Source organism: Anabrus simplex, chromosome 1, assembly GCF_040414725.1.
Source record: "Anabrus simplex isolate iqAnaSimp1 chromosome 1, ASM4041472v1, whole genome shotgun sequence".
NCBI classification, from domain to species: domain Eukaryota; kingdom Metazoa; phylum Arthropoda; class Insecta; order Orthoptera; family Tettigoniidae; genus Anabrus; species Anabrus simplex.
The window spans coordinates 1712937517-1712964061 of NC_090265.1; the positions used below are offsets into that span (position 1 = coordinate 1712937517).

General features: G+C 40.3%; 1 protein-coding gene across 1 annotated transcript in view; it reads left to right on the top strand.

The window, feature by feature from the left end:
- The first annotated feature begins 7201 nt into the window (after positions 1-7201).
- Positions 7202-26545, top strand: part of Nmdmc (NAD-dependent methylenetetrahydrofolate dehydrogenase) — a 55298-nt gene continuing 35954 nt past the window's right edge. Inside the window, exons 1-2 of the mRNA XM_067154671.2 lie at positions 7202-7397; positions 20591-20775. Coding sequence (XP_067010772.2) covers positions 7300-7397; positions 20591-20775 — 283 coding nt within the window. The 5' untranslated portion in view covers positions 7202-7299. The remainder of the gene's footprint in view (positions 7398-20590; positions 20776-26545) is intronic.

Below are 26545 nucleotides of genomic sequence, written 5' to 3' on the forward strand. Positions count from 1 at the left end.
GAGGCCGCGTGGGCGAGGTACTGGTCATCCTCCCCAGTTGTACCCCTGACCCAGAGTCTGAAGCTCCAGTACACTGCCCTTGAGGCGGTAGAGGTGGGATCCCTCTCTGAGCCCGAGGGAAAAACCGACCCTGTAGGGTAAACAGATTGCGATACGAAAAATTTCTGACTGCTACTGTCGAGTACACTTGAAACTAAGTCTGTCTGTTAGGTCATCAGCCCAGAGGCTGGTTGGATCCTCAAATAGTACCACCAAAGGCTATGCAGTTATATGGAAACCGCAAAAACCAATGGCAGTACCAAAATGAGGCGTACTAGGCAAGACGAGGAGTGAGGTAGTTTGCCATTGCTTTCCTCACTTGGCCAGGCAGTGCTATTGCTGCACGACTGACCCTATGAGCAACACCTTGCATAACACTTAGACGCACTGTTTGTACTCTGAATGCCATTACTCAGCACCACCTATACCCCAGCAGCTTCCAAGTATATAGTTCTATAGTTTTATAGAAAATAAGAGGCCATGATTTATCGGTTAATAATTAATAATTATTGCACTACGTAGGTATTATGGTCCACAAAAGATCAAGATCGTCCTCAGTGTAGCGCAACAGCAAATTTTCTTTTTCTCTGGACACTGTCTGCTTCGATGTCCATCGCACAGTTCTAAGTACGGCAGACCCGACCGGCAAGGATTTCAAACTAGTTTGAAAGGCCAGCGGATGAGACTTGGCCTGCCGAGAACACACACATAATCCCATTAACGGGAAGGTCTGGAATGTTGACAGATCATGTTCCACAATACGACAGGCTGGGTGTCACAGTTGGTGGCGAGCAGCAGGCCGGGTCTGTGAAGGTCACGCCTGGCAGGCGGTCTGTCGGATCTGCCCGCAAAGGCGAGGCCTGCCAAAAAATCTTTCCGTGTATGGCCAGCTATTGTTTTGTATTGGAGTCTTCACACTAGGCGACTGTGTAGCCCAGCTACTCGTCCTCTTTACGTTCCATTCAAAACACGCGTCAGTGTCACTGTGCATTTCAAGTTCCTTCCCGTTGCGTATTCCGTTTCAGAATATTACAAGCTGTACTAAATAAATATGTCCGCCTCTGTGGTGTAGTGGTCAGCGTGATTAGCTGCCACCCCCGGCGGCCCGGGTTCGATTCCCGGCTCTGCCACGGAAATTTGAAAAGTGGTACGAGGGCTGGAACGGGGTCCACTCAGCCTCGGGAGGTCAACTGAGTAGAGGTGGGTTCGATTCCCACCTCAGCCATCCTGGAAGTGGTTTTCCGTGGTTTCCCACTTCTCCTCCAGACGAATGCCGGGATGGTACCTAACGTAAAGCCACGGCCGCTTCCTTCCCTCTTCCTTGCCTGTCCCTTCCAATCTTCCCCTCCCTCCACAAGGCCCCTGTTCAGCATAGCAGGTGAGGCCGCCTGGGCGAGGTACTGGTCATACTCCCCAGTTGTATCCCCCGACCAAGAGTCTGAAGCTCCAGGACACTGCCCTTGAGGCGGTAGAGGTGGGATCCCTCGCTCAGTCCGAGGGAAAAACCGAACCTGAAGGGTAAACAGATGATGATGATGATGACTAAATAAATATATTACATTCAGTATGAATGATTTCATTATATAAACTGAGCAGCGTCAATCTGGAATTTAAACTGTGATGAATAGGCTATAGTACTGAAGTTGAGAAGAGAAATACATGGTATGAAGTAATGCCACAGTTTTTCAGCGACTTTAAAGAACGAACATCCCAGGACAGGAACGAGCTTTGTAATTAAAATATTTCAAATATAAGCGACAACACTTATATTAAATGCTCAATATAATTGAGATTTTGCTGTCCGACTTGTTTGGCTGTATGCTCAGTACATCGTCCTTCGGTCCAGAGGGTCCTGGGTTCGATTCCCGAACGAGTAGCGGAATTTTTTTTTACAATTTGCTTTAGGTAGCACCGACACATACGTCTAATGGCGAGGAGGGTACAGGAAAGGGATACGAGTGGAAGGAAGCGACTGTGCCCTGAATTAAAGTACAGCCCTAGCTCTTGCCTGGTGTGAAAATGGGAAACTACGGATAACCTTTTTCAGGACTGCCTATAGTGGAGTTCGAACTCACTGTCTCCCGAACGCAAGTTGATAGCTCCGTGGCACAAACCGCGCGGCCATTTGTTCGGTTGGGGATTTTAATCTCGTATGGTTAATGCCACTGTTTCGGGGACTGGGTTCTTTTGTTCGTCTATACACACCACACGCAATAGTAAATACATCGCTCCGTAAAATTGGGTCAGATGCCGACCTCAATTGATTGGGAAAAAGTCAGGCAGAATAGAAAGATTACGGAGAAGATTTATGCCCATACAAGGGCAGGCAGGAAATTTTTTATTTTTAATAAAGTTGTGGAGAGAATAATATTTAAGGCACCTTGTTGCGAGCGTTCTTGATTTTATTTTTAAAATGAAGGTTGAAGAGAATCAACCAACAATTTTCAAAATGAGGCTGTACGAACAACTATAGTACCGTCTTCTCAGTAGTCTACAGAGAAAAGTGAAGTACCGGTAACTATAAAAAAACTAGGTACCATTATCACACAAATCATGGGATAGTTTATAGAAAAGCCCTTTTTCAAAACGATCTTTCAACTTAGGAAATGAACCTACGTTTTTTTCCCTTCTTTCTGTTCGACAATAATAAGAGCAGCAAGAGACACTCCTCTGTCTGAGAACTCGTTACAAAAACTGTCACCAGGCCGGGGAAGGCGGCTAAGTAGCGTGGCCGGCCACCGCACGGCGACACGGAATTCACCTGAGCTACTCTGTAGCCGATTCTGGTCGCTGTGTCACTAGACCGTTTGCGAATAGCAGTAACAACACTTCCCGGTACAGCAAACTGCGAGTCGCAGCGCAAGACCGTCACAGTTTGGTCACAGCAGCAGACAGCAGTGGACCGGTAGCAGCAAACTGCGAGTCGCAGCGCAAGACTGTCACAGCAGCAGTGGACCGGTAGCAGCAAACTGTGAGTCGCATCGCATCACTGTCACAGTAGCAGTGGACCGGTAGAGAAGAGGATCCTGGAGCAGGTTGTCACTGTTCCATTCGGAGAGTAGGTGACGCGTACCGGTTCGCCAGTACCGACACACCTCTAGTCAGACTTCAACTCTCGTGGGCCCTGCTGAAAATGTGCCTTATCTTCTCGCGCCTACATACACTATCTGATAATGGAGAACCCCACCTTCCAAAATGTCGGCACTGAAGTCGCAGGTACACAGAGATACTTAAATGCACACCTATGAATTGGAACAAACTCCTCACCAACTAACTGCAAACGGCTGTACAATTTCTGTTAGCGCGAAAAAAGAAAAGGAAAAAAAACCCAACAAACCAACTCTCCTCAAAATTTTTCGGCTGGGTGGCCCTCAACTCTACCTGCAACTCAGTCGGCCCAAGAAAAATTAATAGGCAGATGCCTAGTTGGCTGTCGCCTCCCCAGTAAAACATGTATTCCTGCCTCATCACAGGTGTGGACACCGCCCTCACGGAGGACTTCATTCTCATAGAACTTCGCAAGTCCGGCTCCCGAGTCCACGATGTTCGCAGGCTCCGGGATCGATCAACTTCTCTACCTTCAACCCAGGCCTGGCATACCTACGAGATGGAGAAGAAACGACAGTCCTCGAAGCCTGCGGCGCGAAGATCCACAGCAGACTCCATGAAGCGGTGCCAACTCCTGAATACATACTACAGCAAATGCTCAATAATCCTACCAAACTTCCCACCGTATATGAATGCCAGCCCCAAACAACCCAGCAGCCTCCACCACCCCCACCTCTATTTCGTCCACATCAACTACTACTATTAACACTACCATCACTACTTCGGCCTACACTCCTTCCCATACTCCCACCATCTCCACTACGACAAGCCACCCCTCTCCTATAATGACAACACCCATCACCTCCCTAAACACACCACCTAATCCCCAGCAACCCCTTGCCAACCAAACAGATGCAACCACCACAGCACAGCCAGCCTTACAAGGAAATACAGCCGCCGCAACACCAGCACCTCAGCAGCTTCCAGTCCCGAGCTGTGTCATTCGTGGCATTGACCCAGCCATCACAAGAGACATCCTACAAAAACTCCAAACAGCAGGCGTTCCAGCCCGCCGAGCATATCGCATCTACAACAGCAACGGCCCAACGTTCATGGTACGGATACAGCTCCCATTAGAAGACGAAGTACAACACCTGATAACCACCGGCGTCCGAATCCACAGTCAGCACCACCGAATGGAACACTCTCGCTCCCCACCCCATACTATGCTCTCCTCTCCTAACAACTCTCACCGTCGCCCCCGGCCAGCCCCGCCACTCACCCCACCCCCGCAAGCCGTTTACCTACCCAGTCCCCAAACCAGCTTCTTCCTACCGCCCCTACCGATACTAGACCTTCTCCACCTTCTAGCCACCTCCATCGCCAATATTACATCAACCCTCCACTTCCTTAGATCTCAACCCTACCCTAGTACTCCTTACTAAACCTTCACGTCGACTTTGCAAACTGTACCAACACTATATGTGAGTAGCCTAGTTACAAACATGGCCAACTCCATTTTTTTTTAAAAATCGGGTATTGCCAATTCATACAGTAAAGAATATGGGGAATCTTATTACGAGATTATTTAGTATCAAAATCGGCCATAACAGTGTTACTTTAGCATTATAAAATCAACCTATGTTACATAAACGTCCAACTCCTTAAGGCATTGGTAACAAAATCGACCAATTCCATGTCGACCAATCATAAGTTTCAATTTAATCACGTGACTGGCACAGATTTTTGTGGGAACTGGAAGTAAACAGTGGTTGTTGATATTGTATGATATGAACGATTGCTGTACTAGAAATGTTTAGCAGTTGTTAATAGTTTTATTGTACCGTAAAATGAATTAGGTATTTATACATCAAAAGGCTACTTTGTGATATGGAGAAAAATATCGCTGGCCATTCTTACATGCTGAGCGATAGAGTTTTTGGAACAATTGTAAGAGATTTAAAGAAAGTGGGTACAATTGTTCAACTAGAAGACTACCACGATGTTTTTAGGAAACATGGAATGGTAAAGCTCCTGAAAACCCACTGGAATAATCTTGATTGGAGAGCTGAAGCTAAAACGTGTGTGAAAGATTCTGGAGCACTTCACTTTAAAATTTCACAAATTAAAAGACTTGTGCTTACAAGGAAGTCAAACTTGATTACTGTTAGTGGGGAACTCAACTATAATTTTGAGATTGCGCAGTCTTTGTCAGTTACGAAAAAAGATGAACGGTAAAGATAAAAGTTAAACGACCGAAAGATATAAATCCTACAGAACTAGTTCCTGGCATCAGAGTAAAGCCATTGAAGATACAAGATGTGAGAAATTTGCTTCAGAAACACTATGGAGAGGAGTGGAACAAACACGATAAACTGAAATGGTTTCAAAACATTATTGACGAAAATGACACCAAGCCAGAGGTACCTGCAGAGGCTGATTGTTGTGAATGTCTCATTCAAAATACTGAGGGTGATTTTGAAGTTGTTGAAGTGATTGCGAAGTTTCAAAAAACTGAAAACTATCATAAAATGTATGAAAGGTCAACTTTCTTATATTTGTCTCATTTATAAAATAATCGCATTTTCTTCATTAAAATTGACAATTTTACATATTACATGTTTATTGAATGCATCTGTCATAAATTTTAGAATTACTGACCATTTTACTATGTTAAATCAGTGCATTAGGCGTGGAATTCAGTTACAAAGTTGGCCAGCTCCATTGGTTACTTACAAACTTGGCCAACTCCATATTTCAACAGTGATTTTCTACTTAACTATGGAATATCGTATAAAAATATTTATGTAAATATGTTTCTGATATTGCTGAGAATCTGCATTCAAAAAATTAACTCAAAAGGTAAGTAGGAAATGTATTAAACAGTTTTTTGCCTCTCCTGAAAAATTTTAAGAAATGGAGGTGGCCATGTTTGTAACTGGACTACTCATGTATATACTCACTTAAACCCCACTCCTAGCGCACACCCCGTACAAATCCCATCTACGTAACCGAGATACCTCGTAATTCCTCCTCACTAAATTCTGCACATCGTTCTTCCCATTTCCTTCATTCAACACTCCTCACAGTTCTCATCACATCTCTGACCTGGGAGACAGCGTTACTGTCTAGGGGCCCGCCCCGCTCTTTGGGCGGGGAATGAAACACATCCTAAAAAAATAAAAAATAATAATAAGCCAATGAGGAAAAAACCCCGATCGTTGACTATCGATAATAGGCAACTGATGTCGGACGATAGTGATCGCTATCGATAGAACTATCGATAGTTTTCCGCCTCTACTGTTACCTACTGGGAGGAAACAAAACCAATCTCCTACGGTGAAATTTGTGGGTCACATGTTTATATCCAATCTAAGATGTGTTATGGAATTCCACGGTATCCGCTGTCAGATTGTTTGAAGAAATCCAATATTTTTCATTCAATAATGTGGCTATTCAAAGAATCTCCTTATCTATTTTGAACAGAAGACAAAAAATTTAATTGTACTCGTAGATTCCTAGCGATTAAGAATATTCAAATATGTAGAGCTATATTTGTTATCCAATTGGAAAGAAAAGAAATTATAACATTTAATTTTTGGAACGGCATTACCTAGTAGTGCTGTTGTAGAATGACAGAAAGTTAAACGTAAGGTTATATGAACCGTTTTGTTCTCATCGATCCAAGTGATTGAAAGGAGTTCTGATCATCTTAATTTAAATCTTAATGCAGATTACGAATAACTCGCTGAATAACCAGTCTTGTGACGTCACTTCCCTGTCGTCAATTTTTTATGGATGAGAAGCTCGATGCAATACTCGTAAATTTTTATAAGCTTTTACAATATTTGGCTAAAAAATATAGATGCCCACCAGATATTATTCGAAGGAGCTCCACGTTCGGGAAGTAGAATGTTTGAGTGACGTAATGAACAAGGTCATCATGTACGCTGACGATGCCATCTGTCGGGCGGCGTATAAACATACACTGCGAGCGCGTCTTCCAGTCAATTTGAGTGGATTTCTCAGCGGCTGCAGGCAGCTGCTGTAGGATTACATCTGACAGCTATTGTCACGTCTGAGGTTTTCTTGGAATGACAAAGTCTGATGTTCTGGTAAACTAATCGTTGAAGGCCAGTTTTGTAGTATTTTATCTACTGGAGAAGACAAAAGACTGCTGCGTATTTTACGTGATTCAATTCATAAATCGAGATGACTAGTGTATGCAAACATGTTTTAAAGAAGTCTTGTTCGATTGTTTACATTCCAAAGGTGTTGACGTGTAGAAGAATACATGTTACTCCTTCCAGGTATGCTATCAACTGCATTTATTGCAAGTTAGCTTATATTTTTGGATGTTTTAGACTAGAAAGCTAGAACTGAAATATTTTTTTAAAGATACGAATACGAATAAACCTTGTGTTTTTATTTTTTGTAATGGGGTAGAACGCAGGTACGTAACTTACATAAGTTATCCTAAGTGGTCTCCTTTAGGGTTAGATTCGTACGTTTACTCACTCGGACATACGTATTAATACTAGTACCGGTAGTTGGTTTTTTACGCCTGGAATTAATTCTGTATAACAACGTTACAGGCGTAATTCAGGACCCGGAAGGCCGTGTTCTAATGCTGTATCAACTTTATTTACATGGAAAATATAATAATGCCTTAGTTACAGTGACATTTCATAATTTTAGGAGATATAATCACAATTTGTTTCTCATATTTCATACCCGTCATTTCAGATATTTAATTAATAAACTCAAAACTGGAAAGTGGCTGGTGGGTGTGGATTGTGTAGTGTTTTCATAAGGGGTAAAAGGAGAACTGATGGTCCTGGGCAACTGAGCTAGGTCGATTATCTTTGTTCATTTATTTTGTTAGTTCTTGCTCTGATTGTTGCTATGTTGGCATGACATGGCTTCACATTTAGTCTATAGACATACATAATAGTAAGGATAGCACTACTGTACCTCATATTCAGTACGAGTACTATCACAGGCCTTTTCTGTCCTTGGATTTTCAACGTATAGGCTAATTGACATGCATACATACCGTACATCTTCATTATGTCTTTCAGCATTCAGTCTGAGCCTCTGTGAATTAGCTAAATTCACCACAAGCCTCTACTTTCAACTAGCTCAGTGGCCTCATTAGTTCCTTACCTCATATCTTAAAATCATTAAAAACTGAATGTAACTATCATTTCACTGGTCTCTCTCTACTTCTCTTGCCCTCCATTTTTCTCCTGTGACCTCACAGGACCGCACCACTTAAGCTGGTATACATGGCTTCATCCATCAAGTTCATCCCTAACTTAGCCTTTATTTCTCCATTCAGAGTACCCTCAGCCATTATTCTCACCTGTTTGTACCAGCAGTTATTCTTGCGACTTTCATGTCTGTAGTAGAACTGAACTCAGATTTTACTGATACTTCTAGAATACCAACACACAGATCTCTCAATTTTTACCTGGCCGTGTTACTACTGATACCAAAGCAGTTAACATTGAGAGGGGATAATCATGTCAGTGTTTTCCATGCTTGTAGGTCGTGGTCCAGGAGCATGTGATGGTCCCAACATTTCCCAAAGACTGTGTTTGGCATTGTCAAGGGTTCCAACTGACTTTGATAGCAGCTCAGTGGAATGAAGTGGTGTTGTAATTCCACCTCATTATATAGTGCAGGTTGAAGCATTAAGGAGCCCGATATACATCAACCTGCCTTGGCAGCGACAGGCAACTGATCACCCATTGCTTTTTCTGTTCTGCCTCAGCCATTGTGTCCTTCAGGATTTAAGGCTGTCAGGACTGGGAACCAGGTTTTGTTTACCCATTCAGATTCTTCCTTACAGTTGAAGCTCTTCATGTGCTTCAGGATTTCAATGGCTACTCCCTGTAGCCGAGCGTGATAAGACACAGTAGTTGACAGTACGTTGGTGTCGGTGTACTGTGTGTCTTGGCCTGCTAGCAGCGAGTGTTCAGCGACTGATGATCTATCTGCTTGTCTCAGCCGGCTAGGTCTGTTGTGCTCCTTCAATCGTGTGGCGATGCTGCGTTTTGTAGTGCCTATGTACACCTAGCCGCAGCTGCAAGGGATCTTGTAGACACCTGCTGTGGAGAGAGGATGGTGCTTGTCGTTGGTAGACCTAAATAGTTCCTAGATTTTCATCGTTGAACTATATATAATTTTTACTCCATGGGACTCCAGTAGCCTGCCAATTCTGTCAGTTGTTTTCCCAATATATAGCAGATAGGCTCTTAGCGTGGTCAGCTAGTGTCTTAATCAATCTTTATTTTTGTCGCACGTGGTGGTTGGATGTCTTCTGAAGATAGCGGTCTGTGTGGATCAGCTGGTGGTACACTGTGTGCCACAAGTTTAAATCAGCAGTCTTCATTACCAGATGAAAAAGAGTTTTCCTTCATTTTATGTCTCCATAGTGAACTGAATATTGGTGTTAATACTATTCAGATACTGTAGAAACAGCTGTAGTTGTTCCTTTCCATGGCTCCAGATCACAAAGGTGTCATCTACGAAGCGCAGCCACACCTTAGGTTTCAGTGGTGTGGTCTCAAAGAAAATGCAGGAACTACTTAGGTATGCCAAAGATAAGTACCACCCTCTCTCCATAGCAGGTGTCTACGAGATCCCATGCAGCTGCGGCCAGGTGTACATAGGCACCACAAAGCGCAGCATTGCCACACGATTGAAGGAGCACAACAGACATGGCCGGCTGGGACAAGCAGACAGATCATCAATCAATAAATCAATCAATCAATACTGATCTGCATTTAGGGCAGTCGCCCAGGTGGCAGATTCCCTATCTGTTGTTTTCCTATCCTTTTCCTAAATGATTTCAAAGAAATTGGAAATTTATTGAACATCTCCCTTGGTAAGTTATTCCAATCCCTAACTCCCCTTCCTATAAATGAATATTTGCCCCAGTTTGTCCTCTTGAATTCCAACTTTATCTTCATATTGTGATCTTTCCTACTTTTATAAACGCCACTCAAACTTATTCGTCTACTAATGTCATTCCACGCCATCTCTCTGCTGACAGCTCGGAACATACCACTTAGTCGAGCAGCTCTTCTTCTTTCTCTCAATTCTTCCCAACCCAAACTTTGCAACATTTTTGTAACGCTACTCTTTTGTCGGAAATCGCCCAGAACAAATTGAGCTGCTTTTCTTTGGATTTTTTCAAATTCTTGAATCAGGTAATCCTGGTGAGGGTCCCATACACTGGAACCATACTCTAGTTGGGGTCTTACCAGAGACTTATATGCCCTCTCCTTTAAATACTTACTACAATCCCTAAACACCCTCATAACCATGTGCAGAGATCTGTACCGTTTATTTACAATCCCATTTATGTGATTACCCCAATGAAGGTCTTTCCTTATATTAACACCTAGATACTTACAATGATCCCCAAAAGGAACTTTCACCCCATCAACGCAGTAATTAAAACTGAGAGGAATTTTCCTATTTGTGAAACTCACAACCTGACTTTTAACCCCGTTTATCAACATACCATTGCCTGCTGTCCATCTCGCAACATTTTCGAGGTCACGCTGCAGTTGCTCATAATCTTGTAACTTATTTATTACTCTATAGAGAATAACATCATCCGCAAAAAGCCTTATCTCCGATTGCACTCCTTTACTCATATCATTTATATATATATAAGAAAACATAAAGGTCCGATAATACTGCCTTGAGGAATTCCCCTCTTAATTATTACAGGGTCAGATAAAGCTTCACCTACTCTAATTCTCTGAGATCTATTTTCTAGAAATATAGCAACCCATTCAGTCACTCTTTTGTCTAGTCCAATTGCACTCATTTTTGCCAGTAGTCTCCCATGATCCACCCTATCAAATGCTTTAGACAGGTCAATCGCGATACAGTCCATTTGACCTCCTGAATCCAAGATATCTGCTATATCTTGCTGGAATCCTACAAGTTGAGCTTCAGTGGAATAACCTTTCCTAAAACCGAACTGCCTTCTATCGAACCAGTTATTAATTTCACAAACATGTCTAATATAATCAGAAAGAATGCCTTCCCAAAGCTTACATACAATGCACGTCAAACTTACTGGCCTGTAATTTTCAGCTTTATGTTTATCACCCTTTCCTTTATATACAGGGCTTACTATAGCAACTCTCCATTCATCTGGTATAGCTCCTCTGACCAAACAATAATCAAATAAGTACCTCAGATATGGTACTATATTCCAACCCATTGTCTTTAGTATATCCCCAGAAATCTGATCAATTCCAGCCGCTTTACTAGTTTTCAACTTTTGTATCTTATTGTAAATGTCATTGTTATATATAAATTTTAATACTTCTTTGGCCTTAGTCTCCTCCTCTATCTGGACATTATCCTTGTAACCAACAATCTTTACATACTGCTGACTGAATACTTCTGCCTTTTGAAGATCCTCACATACACACTCTCCTTGTTCATTAATTATTCCTGAAATGTCCTTCTTGGAACCTGTTTCTGCCTTAAAATACCTATACATACCCTTCCATTTTTCACTAAAATTTGTATGACTGTCAATTATGCTTGCCGTCATGTTATCCTTAGCTGTCTTCTTTGCTAGATTCAGTTCCTAGTAAGTTCCTTCAGTTTCTCCTTACTTCCACAGCCATTTCTAACTCTATTTCTTTCCAGTCTGCACCTCCTTCTTAGTCTCTTTATTTCTCTGTTATAATAAGGTGGGTCTTTACCATTCCTTACCATCCTTAAAGGTACAAACCTGTTTTTGCATTCCTCAACAATTTCTTTAAATCCATCCCAGAGTCTGTTTACATTTTTATTTACCATTTTCCACCGATCATAGTTACTTTTTAGAAACTGCCTCATGCCTGCTTTATCAGCCATATGGTACTGCCTAATAGTCCTACTTTTAAGACCTTCCTTTCTATCACATTTATTTTTAACTACCGGTACGACAAAAACAGCTTCATGATCACTAATACCATCTATTACTTCAGTTTCCTTATAGAGCTCATCTGGTTTTATCAGCACCACATCCAGGATATTTTTCCCTCTGGTTGGTTCCATCACTTTCTGAATCAGCTGTCCTTCCCGTATTAACTTATTTGCCATTTGTTGGTCATGCTTCCTGTCGTTCGCATTTCCTTCCCAATTGACATCTGGCAAATTCAGATCTGCTACAATCACATTTATTTCCATATCGTTTCCCACATAGCCGACTATCCTATCAAATAATTCCGAATCTGCATCAGTGCTACCCTTTCCCGGTCTGTACACTCCAAGTATATCAAGTTACCTATTATCTTTAGAAATGAGCCTTACACCTAGAATTTCATGTGTCTCATCTTTAACTTTTTCGTAGCTTACAAATTCTGCTTTCACCAGAATGAATACTCCCCCTCCCACCATTCCTATCCTATCTCTACGATACACACTCCAGTGCCGTGAGAAAATTTCTGCATCCATTATATCATTTCTCAGCCATGATTCAACTCCTATTACAATATCTGGTAAATATATATCTATTAAATTACTTAGTTCTATTCCTTTCTTTACAATACTTCTACAGTTCAACACTAACAATTTTATGTCATCCCTACTTGATTTCCAGTTCCCTGTTCCCTTATCACCGCTCCCTAGGCCACCCCGTTTCCCTAAATGTACCTCCCTATTACCCTTCCAAACAAATTTCCTAACATACGTACCACTGCGGTTTAAGTGAAGGCCATCTGAGCGCAGATCCCTATCTCCTACCCACCCATTAGGATCTAGAAATTTCACTCCCAGTTTCCCACATACCTACTCCATAGTCTCATTTAAATCCCCAATCACCCTCTGGTCAGTATCCCTCCTACACAGTATTCAACTAATAACAATCTCTGCTTTCTTAAACTTCATCCATGCTGCATTTACCAGATCCCACACATCTCCAACTATGTTGGTACTTATATCAGCTTGCCTTACGTTGTTGGTACCAACGTGAAACACTACCACCTTCTCCTTCCCCTCCTCCCTCTCTTCTACTTTCCTCAACATCTGCCTCAACCTAATTCCTGGATAACATTCTACCCTGGTTCCCTTTCCTCCACACACTTTCCCCTCCCCTCCTGGTCAGCCCTATCTTTCCTGATAGCTGCAGAAGCTACTTCCTCCTCCCTTTTCTCCTTCCCATGACCCTGTTCCACCTGTCTTTTCCTATCCTCTACTCTACATTTCCCTTTCCTACCTTTTCCCTTCCTCTTACTTCCACACATCTCAGCAACAGTTCCCGACACCAACGTACTGTCAACTACTGTGTCTTATCACGCCCAGCTGCAGAGGGAAGCCGTTGAAATCCTGAAGCACACCAACAGCTTCAACTGTAAGGAGGAATCTGAATGGGTAAACAAAACCTGGTTCCCAGTCCTGAAAGCCTTACATCTTGAAGGACACAATGGCCGAGGCAGAACAGAAAAAGCACTGGGTGATTGGTTGCCTGTCTCCACCAAGGCAGGTCGATGTACATCGGGCTTCTTAATGCTTCAACCATTGGCCGAAGAACAGTCAATCAGCGACCTCTGTTCCCCAGCATGGCGGACCAATAGGCAAGCAGCGTATCGTAGCCTGCAGTATATAATGAGGTGGAATTACAACACCACTTCATTTCACTGAGAGCTTTGCTGCAATCAAAGTCAGTCGGAACTCGACAATGCCGAACGCAGCCTATGGTGAAATGTTGGGACCATCACATGCTCCAGGACCACGGGCTACAAGCCTGGAAAACATTGACATGATTTGTAGCGCTAGCCATGAAATCCTTGATTGCTATATTGAGAGGGGTGTGTGCTTTACAAATTCCAAGAAGTGCACTATTCAAAGTTATGTATCTGTGGTATGTTCCTCAACAAGAACCAGTCAGTGACCCGCTCCCACCCCCTCCCCAGTCGCCCCCCTCACCCTACCCTTCAACAGCGTCAGTGGGAAACATTCTCAGGGAAAGTCTTTCAAGATATCGGCGAGCCCTACAGTGTTGTCATATTAACGCGCAATCGTTAATAGCTCACATTGACGAAATACAATCCCTCTTTCATGATAGTAATACCTTGCACTGCATATGTGTAACTGAGACTTGGTTACAACCCTCACTAAACTCAGGCTTGGTTGAATTAAATAACATGACTTTACATCGTCTAGACCGAAGAAAACGTATAGGGGGAGGGTGTGCTATATACTGTCGTAATGATCTCAAAAGTAAAATAGTGGCTAATTCAGACCAGACAATTCCCAATCGACCTGAGTTTATGTTTATAGAAGTTTTGGCTAACAATCAAAAAGTACTGATCGGAGTAGTTTATAAACCCCCAGGCGTAAGACATATATCGGACCTTGAAATTTGCTTAGCCAAGTTAATTCCACTGTACGAAAATATAATTATACTTGGAGATTTTAATACAAATCTGCTGACTGCGACAAACGACTCATTACATTTACAAAATATGTTCTTTAGCTTAGACCTGAACATCCTACCTCTAAATGCTACTAACCATCTACATACAGTAAACAGGACGACTCATACTTTGATTGACTTGATCATAACTAACAATACTCAGAAAGTTTTAAATCACGGACAGCTTGCAGTGCCAGGTATTTCTACTCATGATCTAATATACGTCTGCTATTCATTAAAGATGCCAAAATATGAAACTAAATATATAACACGCAGGGATATAAAAATCTGGACAAGGAAAGAATATGACATGAAGCATATTATCGGCCGTGGAACGATATTTTACACATGGATGATATTGACGTAAAAATAAATAAACTATCTGATCTGGTGTTAGAACTGTATGACAGATTTGCTCCCAAGAAAGAGATCCGGGTGACTCAACCACCTTCTCCGTGGTTGACTAGTGAGATTAAATCAGAAATGGCAAAGCGTGATTCATGGTACAGAAGGTTTAAACGAACGGGTAATGCCAATGACTTTGAAAATTACCGCGTTCTCCGCAACAGGGTTAAACAGTTAATCAGAAACAGTAAATATAAACACATATGTCAAGTATCCAAATGCAAGAACTCGACAGAAATATGGAAATAATTACGAATGATGGGTATAGATGTTGATTCCCATAGGGAACCTAAAATATTTGTCCCGAATGAGTAAATTTATAATACCAATATAATGGTCCGTTATTGGACAATATAAATTTTCCAGCTAACTCATTCTTGGTTGCCTGCGTTTCGCCCTCGTGTGCTAAGTTAGGCTCGTCAGTTGGGACTTAGCACACCACCCAAGACGCAAGGCTAGTGCATACCGTGGAGGCCACTGCATAGGCTACTTGAAGCCACCAGCAGTGCCAATGCACTATGAGAGCTATGTCTCATTTTCAAAAATTGATGCCTGCCTGGCCATCAAATGATGTAGATGTTGATTCCCATAGGGAACCTAAAATATTTGTCCCGAATGAGTAAATTTATAATACCAATATAATGGTCCGTTATTGGACAATATAAATTTTCCAGCTAACTCATTCTTGGTTGCCTGCGTTTCGCCCTCGTGTGCTAAGTTAGGCTCGTCAGTTGGGACTTAGCACACCACCCAAGACGCAAGGCTAGTGCATACCGTGGAGGCCACTGCATAGGCTACTTGAAGCCACCAGCAGTGCCAATGCACTATGAGAGCTATGTCTCATTTTCAAAAATTGATGCCTGCCTGGCCATCAAATGATGTAGATGTTGATTCCCATAGGGAACCTAAAATATTTGTCCCGAATGAGTAAATTTATAATACCAATATAATGGTCCGTTATTGGACAATATAAATTTTCCAGCTAACTCATTCTTGGTTGCCTGCGTTTCGCCCTCGTGTGCTAAGTTAGGCTCGTCAGTTGGGACTTAGCACACCACCCAAGACGCAAGGCTAGTGCATACCGTGGAGGCCACTGCATAGGCTACTTGAAGCCACCAGCAGTGCCAATGCACTATGAGAGCTATGTCTCATTTTCAAAAATTGATGCCTGCCTGGCCATCAAATGATGTAGATGTTGATTCCCATAGGGAACCTAAAATATTTGTCCCGAATGAGTAAATTTATAATACCAATATAATGGTCCGTTATTGGACAATATAAATTTTCCAGCTAACTCATTCTTGGTTGCCTGCGTTTCGCCCTCGTGTGCTAAGTTAGGCTCGTCAGTTGGGACTTAGCACACCACCCAAGACGCAAGGCTAGTGCATACCGTGGAGGCCACTGCATAGGCTACTTGAAGCCACCAGCAGTGCCAATGCACTATGAGAGCTATGTCTCATTTTCAAAAATTGATGCCTGCCTGGCCATCAAATGATGTAGATGTTGATTCCCATAGGGAACCTAAAATATTTGTCCCGAATGAGTAAATTTATAATACCAATATAATGGTCCGTTATTGGACAATATAAATTTTCCAGCTAACTCATTCTTGGTTGCCTGCGTTTCGCCCTCGTGTGCTAAGTTAGGCTCGTCAGTTGGGACTTAGCACACCACCCAAGACGCAAGGCTAGTGCATACCGTGGAGGCCACTGCATAGGCTACTTGAAGCCACCAGCAGTGCCAATGCACTATGAGAGCTATGTCTCATTTTCAAAAATTGATGCCTGCCTGGCCATCAAATGATGTAGATGTTGATTCCCATAGGGAACCTAAAATATTTGTCCCGAATGAGTAAATTTATAATACCAATATAATGGTCCGTTATTGGCCTCCACGGTATGCACTAGCCTTGCGTCTTGGGTGGTGTGCTAAGTCCCAACTGACGAGCCTAACTTAGCACACGAGGGCGAAACGCAGGCAACCAAGAATGAGTTAGCTGGAAAATTTATATTGTCCAATAACGGACCATTATATTGGTATTATTGATGGGTATAGGCCGAAAGTTATTAAAGCAGGCGCCGAATGTATCCCTTGATGACTTAAATTTACACTTCACGTCGGCCGAATCCACTGTAAGAGCAAATAATAATAATAATAATAATAATAATCATAATATTCATAACTGTACAAGTAATAATAATAATTTTTATAACAGTAATAATAATAATAATATTCATTTTATGCCAATTCAAGATACATTTGTGTTTAAAGAGGTTGGTATAAATGACGTAAAACGAGTTATGTATTCTCTCAGATCAAATGCTGCTGGACACGATGGCATACCTCTGTCTTTCTACAAATATATCATTGGCGCCATTCTGCCGATCGTAACACACATATTAACTACTGTTTAACTCAAGGAATTTTCCCTATGGCGTGGAAGGATGCCCTCGTCATCCCAATCCCAAAAAAGGATGGACCCAGTATTCCTTCAGATTACTGACCAGTTTCTATCCTACCACCCCTGTCCAAAGTGCTGGAACGCCTGCTACATGAGCAAATCCTTACGTACTTACATAAATATGCTTTACTCGACTCTTACCAATCAGGCTTTAAGAAAAAACGTAGTACCATGACAGCTCTGCTGAAAGTGACAGATGACATTAGATATGCAATGGACAACAAACAAGTGACAATACTTACTCTTTTAGATTTCAGTAGCGCATTTGATACTGTCGATCCTAGGTTGCTTCTTTCCAAATTACAGTCCTTAAACTTTAGCCAAAAAGTGCTGGAATTTTTCTATTCTTACCTCACAAACCGCCGGCAGTGTGTGGTTGCAGATAATAATAAATCAACGTGGCGAACAAAAAAAATTGGTGTTCCACAAGGGTCAGTTCTAGGCCCTCTCCTATTCACTTTATATATAAATGAAATCACCAGATCAATTAAGCACTGCAAGTACCATCTTTATGCTGATGATCTGCAAATTTATTACCACACTAGAACTAATAATATACAACAAGCAATATGTAATGTAAACGCTGACCTTGAGCAAATTAATAGCTATGCAATTAAAAACAACCTTAAATTAAACCCCCATAAAACGCAAGCCATTATCATCGGTACATCAAAGAATCTTCACATTTTAAAACAAAATTGCATTCCTCCCATAACTTTAAATAATACTGTTATACCCTATTGTGAATCAGTTTCTAACCTTGGTGTTATTATAACGGAAACTCTAAACTGGTCAGCACAAGTTAAGAATATCTGCAAAAAGGTTTATTGTGGCTTGCACCCCTTAAAACGTTTCAGAAATGTATTCCCTCGATCACTAAAAATTCAACTTGTTCGATCATTATTATTTTCCATTTTTGACTACTGTGATCTAATTCTTACGGATATAACAAAAGAATTAAGCTTGAAACTACAACGCACTCAAAATGCTTGTCTTAGATATGCTATGGATTTACGGTATGACGCTCGAGTTTCTCCCTACTATAAACAATTATCTTGGTTACGACTAGACGACAGGCGTAAACTACATGCAAATACTCTTGTGTACCAGGTACTTTCGGAAGACATCCCTGCTTATCTCTCCAGAAATTTTCGTCACCTTGGTTCTTTACATCTCCATAATACTCGCTCAGTGTTCCTTCTAGAAATACCTGTCCACCGAACAACCACATACCATCGATCATTTACTATCACCGCTTCGGGATGGTGGAATGCTCTTCCCAAAGACATCAAGGATGCTGCATCAAAAAGTATATTTAAAACCTCCTACCAGCAGTTCCTCGTTAAGTGCTTCCAGCAAGGTACAGTACCTGTATAAGTGGAACGAGTGATTGTGTGCGAAAATGATATGAGATTATTGCACAATAAATTAAATATTGGTTTAATATGATAATTTAAATTAAATTTAAAACATCCATATTGTATTTACGAAGTAGAAGTAGTCTAAAAATAACTAGTAGTGTCTGTTAGGTCATCAGCCCAAAGGCTGGTTGGATCCTCAAATAGCACCACCAAAGGTTATGCGGTTATAAGGAAACCCCAAAAACCAATGGCAGCACCAAAATGAGGCGTACTAGGCAAGATGAGGAGTGAGGTAGTTTGCCATTGCTTTCCTCACTGGGCCAGAAAGTACTATTGCAGCACTACTGACCCTATGAGCAGCACCTTTCATAACACTCAGATGCACTAGTCATGCTCTGAATGTCATTACTCAGCACCACCCATACCCCAGCAGCTTCCATATTGCCACAGCCATGGATGTTGACTGGGACTTCGGTGGAAGCTACACTTTACTCTGGCCTGTGCCAAGAGATGGATGAAAAAGTACTGCATCCATCAAGAAATGACAGCAGGCAAAACTAGTAGTAAGTACAGTATTTAACTTAGATCTAGTCTTGCAAGGATACAATTAGTTAAATTTCATTTAGTATTTTTATTAAGCTTACTAGTATTTTTACATTCGTATTTCTTTCGTTGTGTATTGATTTTTTTTCCCCCTCAAACCTGTCTTATGTAGGCAGTTACTTTTTCTTTCATTCTTCTTTGCATGTATATATTCATATTTTTGTCTTAAAAATTAGTGGTATTTGTAGTTCTTGGTATTTTAAGTTAATCAATGTCATTGTATGGAAAAATAACAATATGTGTGTGGTTAAGTGTAAGAAAGGGCCAAGAGCCCTAACTTCGCCACAGAAAATGTGGCTTTATCTATCTATCTATCTATCTATCTATCTAGTTTTGTACCTTTACTTTTTTACTCATTCATTAATGAATACATCTAAATTTAGAGACTACCTGTACATAAATTGTGAAGGATCGAATTGTTAATCAGAACCTCAGAATTTTATGGTGAGTCCTTTCTGTCAGAATCACATGTTTGCGTTGTTCCATATTGACTGTATATTATAAGAAAGTATACAACTAAAAGATCCACTGTAGTCATTACACGATATGTCTTTCTGTCAGTATGTGACAAGAACATTTATCCCCTCCTAGACTGTTCTGTACTTGCAATAACGACCATCTGAGACATAAATTTGATTAACACACCTTATCCGACTGTCATATCAAGGTGAAGTGAAGTGAGCTTGTATCTGCCATGGCTTAATTGGCTAGTTTTATTTGGATATAGAACACAAACATGTTTACCTTACACTTACTATTAGGCCGCCTCCATACCATAACAGTAAGCACTATTAGCTGACATCCTCGGAGGTCTGGGTTCGATTGTCAGTACTGCCAGAGATTTAAATATGATGGGAGGGCTGGTATGTGGTTAAAATGGTACATGCAGCTCACCTACATTGGCTGTGTGTCTGAAAAGAATTGCACCACCTCAGTTTACTTATAACTTATATTCAAGGGAACTTTGTGAATAGCACTGTTTATCATTTCTCTCCTGCCAGTCATTAGTCTTCAATGTTTTGTTAGAGAATTAGAATTTATACAATACCAGTACTACTTGATCTTATTCAATTTAAGTACATCATGTCAGCTTTTGTAAATTTACAAAAATGTGGGTTTTGCTTGTTCCATGTTCTTCATAGCTACTTTTCTTGTCTGTGTTTTTCAAATTTGGTTTATCAACACAATGAAGTAATCATAGTTAATAATAAATTTTGTGTTTTATTTCTTTTCTAGGTTTAAAGCTAAAATTATTGATGGTCAAAAGATAGCCCAGGATATTAGATTAGAATTAAAGAAAGAAATCAATGAGTGGATTGCATTGGGCAACAAACGACCTCAACTAACTGCACTGCTCATTGGAGATGATCGTGCTAGTTCTGCATATGTATCAGCAAAAATGAAGGCTGCTAAGGAAGTTGGTAAGAATTCCACTGCTTTTGTTTCCCTCTTGAAGTACTGCTTTATGAGAGTCTTTATACTCAAGCAATACATATAAGACCATCCATTATGATTATGCTGCAGTTTTCATATACCGGTACATATAATTGCTTAAACGAGGAACAACGTAAATTAAAGAAAATATTACCTAACAAGGGCTTGCGATTTAGGGTATTCAGAAATTCCAAAGTGTTTTAACGCCTGTGGGTGGGGATGGTAGAATAACACCCACGGTATCCCCTGCCTGTCATAAGAGGCGACTAAAAGGGGCCCCAGGGGCTTTGAACTTTGGGGGTGGGTTGGCGACCACGGGGCCCTTAGCTGAGTCCTGGCATTGCTTCCACTTACTTGTGACAGGCTCCTCACTTTCATCTATCCTATCCGACCCCTCTTGTCAACTCTTGTTCTTTTCCGACCCCGACGCTATTAGGTTTGCGAGGGCTAGGGAGTCTTTCATTTTCACGCCCTTCGTGGCCCTTGTCTTCCTTTGGCCGATATCTTCATTTTTCAAAGTGTCGGATCCCTTCCATTTTTCCCCTCTGATTAGTGTTGTATAGAGGATGGTTGCCTAGTTGTACTTCCTCTTAAAACAATAATCACCACCACCACCACCAAAGTGTTTTCAAAGATGAGCTAATTTCTTTATCTCTGTTGTTGTTTTTTTGAGTCAACAGTTCATAGACTGGTTTGATGCAGCCCTCCATGCCACCCTATCCTGTACTAAGCTTTTCATTTCTACGTAACTACTGCATCCTGCATCTGCTTTAATCTGTTTGTCATATTCATACCTTGGTCTACCCCTACCATTCTTACCCCTTACACTTCCCTGAAATCCAACTGAACAAGTCCTGGGTGTCTTAAGATGTGTCCTGTCATTCTATCTCTTCTTGTCATCAAATTTAGCCAAATTGATCTCCTTTCACCAATTTGATTCAGTATCTCTTTATTTGTGATTCAATCTGCCCATCTCACTTTTTGCATTCTTTAACACCACATTTGAAAAGCTCCTATTTACTTTCTTTCTGAGTTAGTTATCGTTCATGTTTCACTTTCATACAGTGCAACACTCCAGACAAAAGTCTTCAAAAACGTCTTTCTAATTCCTATATCCATGGTCGAAGTGAGCAAGTTTCTTTCCAGAAAGGCCTTCCTTGCTTGTGCTAGTCTGCGTTTTATGTCTTCCTTACTTCTGCCATCATTAGTTATTTTACTACCCAGGTAACAATATTCATCTTTTAAGACTTCATTTCCTAATCTAATATTTCCTGCATTACCTGACTTTGTTCGAGTGCACTCCATTACTTATGTTTTGGACTTATTTATTTTCATCTTGTACTCCTTTTCCAAGACTATGTCTATACCAGTCAGCAATTTCTCCAGATCTTCTGCAGACTCAGATAAAATAAAAATATCATTGGCAAATATCAGGGTTATCATATCTTCTCCTTGGATTGTGATTCTCTTTGCAAATTCCTCTTTGATTTCCTTTACTGCCTGTTCTATATAAACATTGGAAATGAGTGGGGACAAACTTCGACCTTGCCTCACTCTTTTCTGGATTGCTGCTTCCTTTTCTCATTCTCTGTCTTTATGGATCACATTTTGGGTATTGGGAAATCCCAATGTTCTTTTAGCTGAGCTAGTTTCTCTTATTATCTCTGTCTCTGTGGATCCTGTCTTTCTTCCATATTAAACGATGATGATGATAATAATAATTGTATGGCCTCAGCCATTTAAGCATCTTTATGTTGATTTTGATGTTCTGTTTTACTCTACCAGATGGCAGAGAGAAGGATCTATGATACTGTAGAGTTTTAATTCATTTTGTCAGGCAAACACTTTATGCAGCACTTGAGACAGAGTGTTTACTGCCCTTCTTCCTTGGCCGGGTTTAAACCTGCGGGTTTGAGATCTGATGGCACTCCATCACTGGTCCACAGAGAAATTTTCTTCCTAATTCCTTGGTCATTATTCTGCCAAAAATGGATGTTCTTTTTTATTTGCTCTTCTTGTTATAAAGTTGCTTATCATATTCTAAAGTTTTATTTATTCATTTATTTATTTAATGGTATTTATTTATTTATTATTTAATTTATTTAATTAATTAATAAATTTATTTATTTATTTATTAAGTTAGCTCTCTTGGACCTCTCTTTCACTTAACCACATAAAAATTTTTGACTTTTACAGCATTAATTTAAAATATCATGGTAATCAATTACAGTTAATGAAGATTACTATTATGGGATAAATAGAGAGTGGATAATATTAGAAATATATCAGATTAATACCTAAAGGATATATCTACTAACTAGCTTAAAGGAAAACTAATTCTAATATAAGGCAAAAAGAAATCAACTGAATATTACTATGTCACAATCTGAGTATACTAAAAACAATGTTAATATGTTATCTATTTGTAGGAACAGTGCATCGTCGTAAATGAGAAGAGTAAAAGCGTAAATGAGATATCCTAAGATACTTAAATCTAGTATGTAATTTTTGGTTTCATTCACACGTCATTCACTCTTACATTCATTCGAATCAACTGTATGTACTCTGGAGGAATTTATGGTAGGCTGTTTTAAATGTCCTAGAGGAGCAAGACTTTTTAATATCTTCCGGGATCGTATTCCATAACCTCGAAGCAGAGACCAGGAATGAATGGTTGTAGGTATTTGTTCAATGTGGTGCTATTTCAAATAGTGATCCGGAACGAGTGTTAATTTCCTGGAATGAAGAAAGAAGCCTAAAATTGGATGGTAGATAGGTGGGGCTGTTTGTAGAAAGCAACTGATAGATGAGGGTCATTTGGTGGGTTTTTCTACAGTCATTTACACGTAACCATCCCAACTTTTTGTAGTATGGTGATATATGAGCATCATGTCAGAGCTGGGAGGCATATTGAATGCAAGAGTTCGGTAACGGAGTTTTGCTGCTTATTCACAGGTTAGGTCAATCGGTATACTGTTACAGTAGTCAAAGATTGGAAATAGAAATGTTTGTATGAGTTTTAATTTAAAGTCCAGTGGGAGAACATTTTTATGATGCTTTAAAGGATAAAGGGATGCATGTACTTTTCTGCACACATTAGTTATGTGCTTATTCCAGGTCAGAGTCTCATTTAAGGTGACCCCAAGGTTTGTAACTATCTTGGATTATGGCACTTCAGTATCATCAATAGTAATTGGAGGAGGATTGTGATTATTGTTTAGACCACATAGTCACTTTTTTGTGTCCAGTTATTATGCTTTGGGTATTTCATGGGTTGATGAGTAAGGCATTGTTTCTGGCATATGTTGTGATTCGTTGTAGGTCTGTATTCATATGTTGGATTGCTTCGCTTATACTATCTATACTAGTATGGTATTATACCTGTAAGTCATCAGCATACAGATGGTATTTACAGTGGACAAGTGGGGATGAAATATCATTGGTATGTAGACTGAATAATAAAGGTCCCAGCACAGATCCTTGTGGGACGCCAGATAATCTGATAGCCCATTTGGACGTAACATCGTTTAGAGACACACTGACGACGATTTGTGAGGAAGGATATAAAGAAATTGAGTGCACTCCTATTGGCGCCAAGGGAGCGCAACTTTGAAAGGAGGAGTTGTATGTTGACTGTATCAAATGCACTGCTAAAATCAAGGAGCCTGAGTACCGTCACCTGTCGTTTATCCATAGCAAGCCTGATATCTGTTATCCAAAGAGGTGCTGCCATCATACTGTGGTCCTTCCTGAAGCCAGATTGCAAGGGGTCTAATAGTGAATGATTTGTGAGATATTCACTTAGTTGCTCATGTACTAGTCATTCAAGGGCTTTCGCAAGTGGAGGGAGTATAGATATAGGGCAATAATCTGATAGAGAATTTGATGTGGTGTTCTTTAATACTGGAATCACTACAGCATCCTTCCAAATGGCTGGAAAAGTTTCTGAATTTATACGGTAATTGAAGATATGAGTAATGATCGGTAATACTGCATCTGTGATATTTTTTATGAAACCTGTTGGAATATGATCTGCTCCTTTTGTTCGAGATTTAATGGAATTTATGACTCATTTTACTTCATTTATATTGACAGTTCGTGATGAAAATTTTGGTTCAGTATTCAAGTAATTGCCATCTTCGTGTGACTGGATTCTGGATTGGGGTTGAGCTTCTTTAATTTGTTTACCAGTGAAATGAGAGTTAAGTGTGTCAAGCGATATTGTTGGAATATGAGGTTCTTTAATTTTTCCTATTCCTATTGAACGTAATTTGTAAGGAGGATACTTCTCTAGCATGTTGATATTCATCAACACAGGTTTGCTTTTCAAGAGAGACTATTAAGCGTGTTGTTCACATGCTGAGAATTGAGAATAAATAGTGGCTTAATCACCATATGAAATATAATAACAACTGTGAAAATGTATGTTTGCACTCTGATTACACTAGCCAACATGATTTTGCGGTAAAATAGAAAATATGTAATTCTTATGGAAATCGCTGCCCTGATTCCGAAAATGATGCTATTTTTTTCCTATCACGTCTAGTTTTGACGCAATTCAGTGTTTTAGTATCTGCATGAATTCATAAGATGTAATGTTGAGAGATGTTCTCGCGCAACTTTTTTTAGAAGACAATTATGTGATTTGATTTGTTATTGTTTGCATTTTATTATAGGTTTATTGCTGTCTAAATTTTCATTTTGTAGTTGGGGATTTCCTGGTAAATTCATAACAAACTCCCCCAGATACGCAATAGACCGCGAGGTATGTAGGATTGAAGATAAGACAGTTGAGAGTTTGTCTTTCATCTTAGACAACTTGAATAATCAGACATGTTAAAAGCCCCAGCCCTTATGCAATCTTTATGATGGACTGATAAAGCAGTTTCCTTTCAAAGATAATAGTCCGAAAGTATTATACTCAAGAAGATGAACTTGTATTTTGTATGGATGTTTCAAATCTTCTACGTCGATTGGGATAGAGAGAGTATGATCCTAGTAATTGGTGTGTTTTTATTGACTCTTCCAGAATAAGTTTAAAGGCTGTTTTGCTTCATAATACAAATGTTCTGGCATCTGTCCACTTGCACACTCCACAAAAATGTCTGAAACATACGAGACCTTAAAGTTGGTGCTTGAAAAAATTAAATATCACGAACATGGGTGGCAAATTTGTGGTGATTTGATCATTGGATTGTTGCTGGGACAACAAAAAGGCTATACAAAATTTCCCTGTTTCCTATGCGAATGGGATAGCAGGGCACGGGATAAACATTGGGATACAATGAATTGGATAGAAAGGAAACAACTACAACCAGAATCCAAAAATGCCTTGAATGTAATTCTTATTGACGGTGAAAAAATTCTACTTCCACCCTTGTACATCAAATTTGGATTGATGAAACTGTATGTCGAGGCATTAGATAAAAGTAGCCTATGCTTCCAATATTTATCCACTAAATTTCTCTCATTATAAGATGCAAAAATCAAAGAAGGCGTATTTGATGGACCACAGATTCGTAAACAGATGAAGGATAAAATTTTCACAGACACGATGACCAAAATTGAGAAAGAGGCATGGAACACATTCAAAGATGTAGTGACTAAATTCATTGGCAACATTAAGGACCCTCAATACAAAGAAATTGTAAGGAAAATGTTGGTAAAGTTTAAGGAACTCCGTTGTAATATGAGCCTTAAGCTTCATTTCTTAGCTTCGCATCTGGATTATTTCCCTCTAAATTTAGGAGCTGTCAG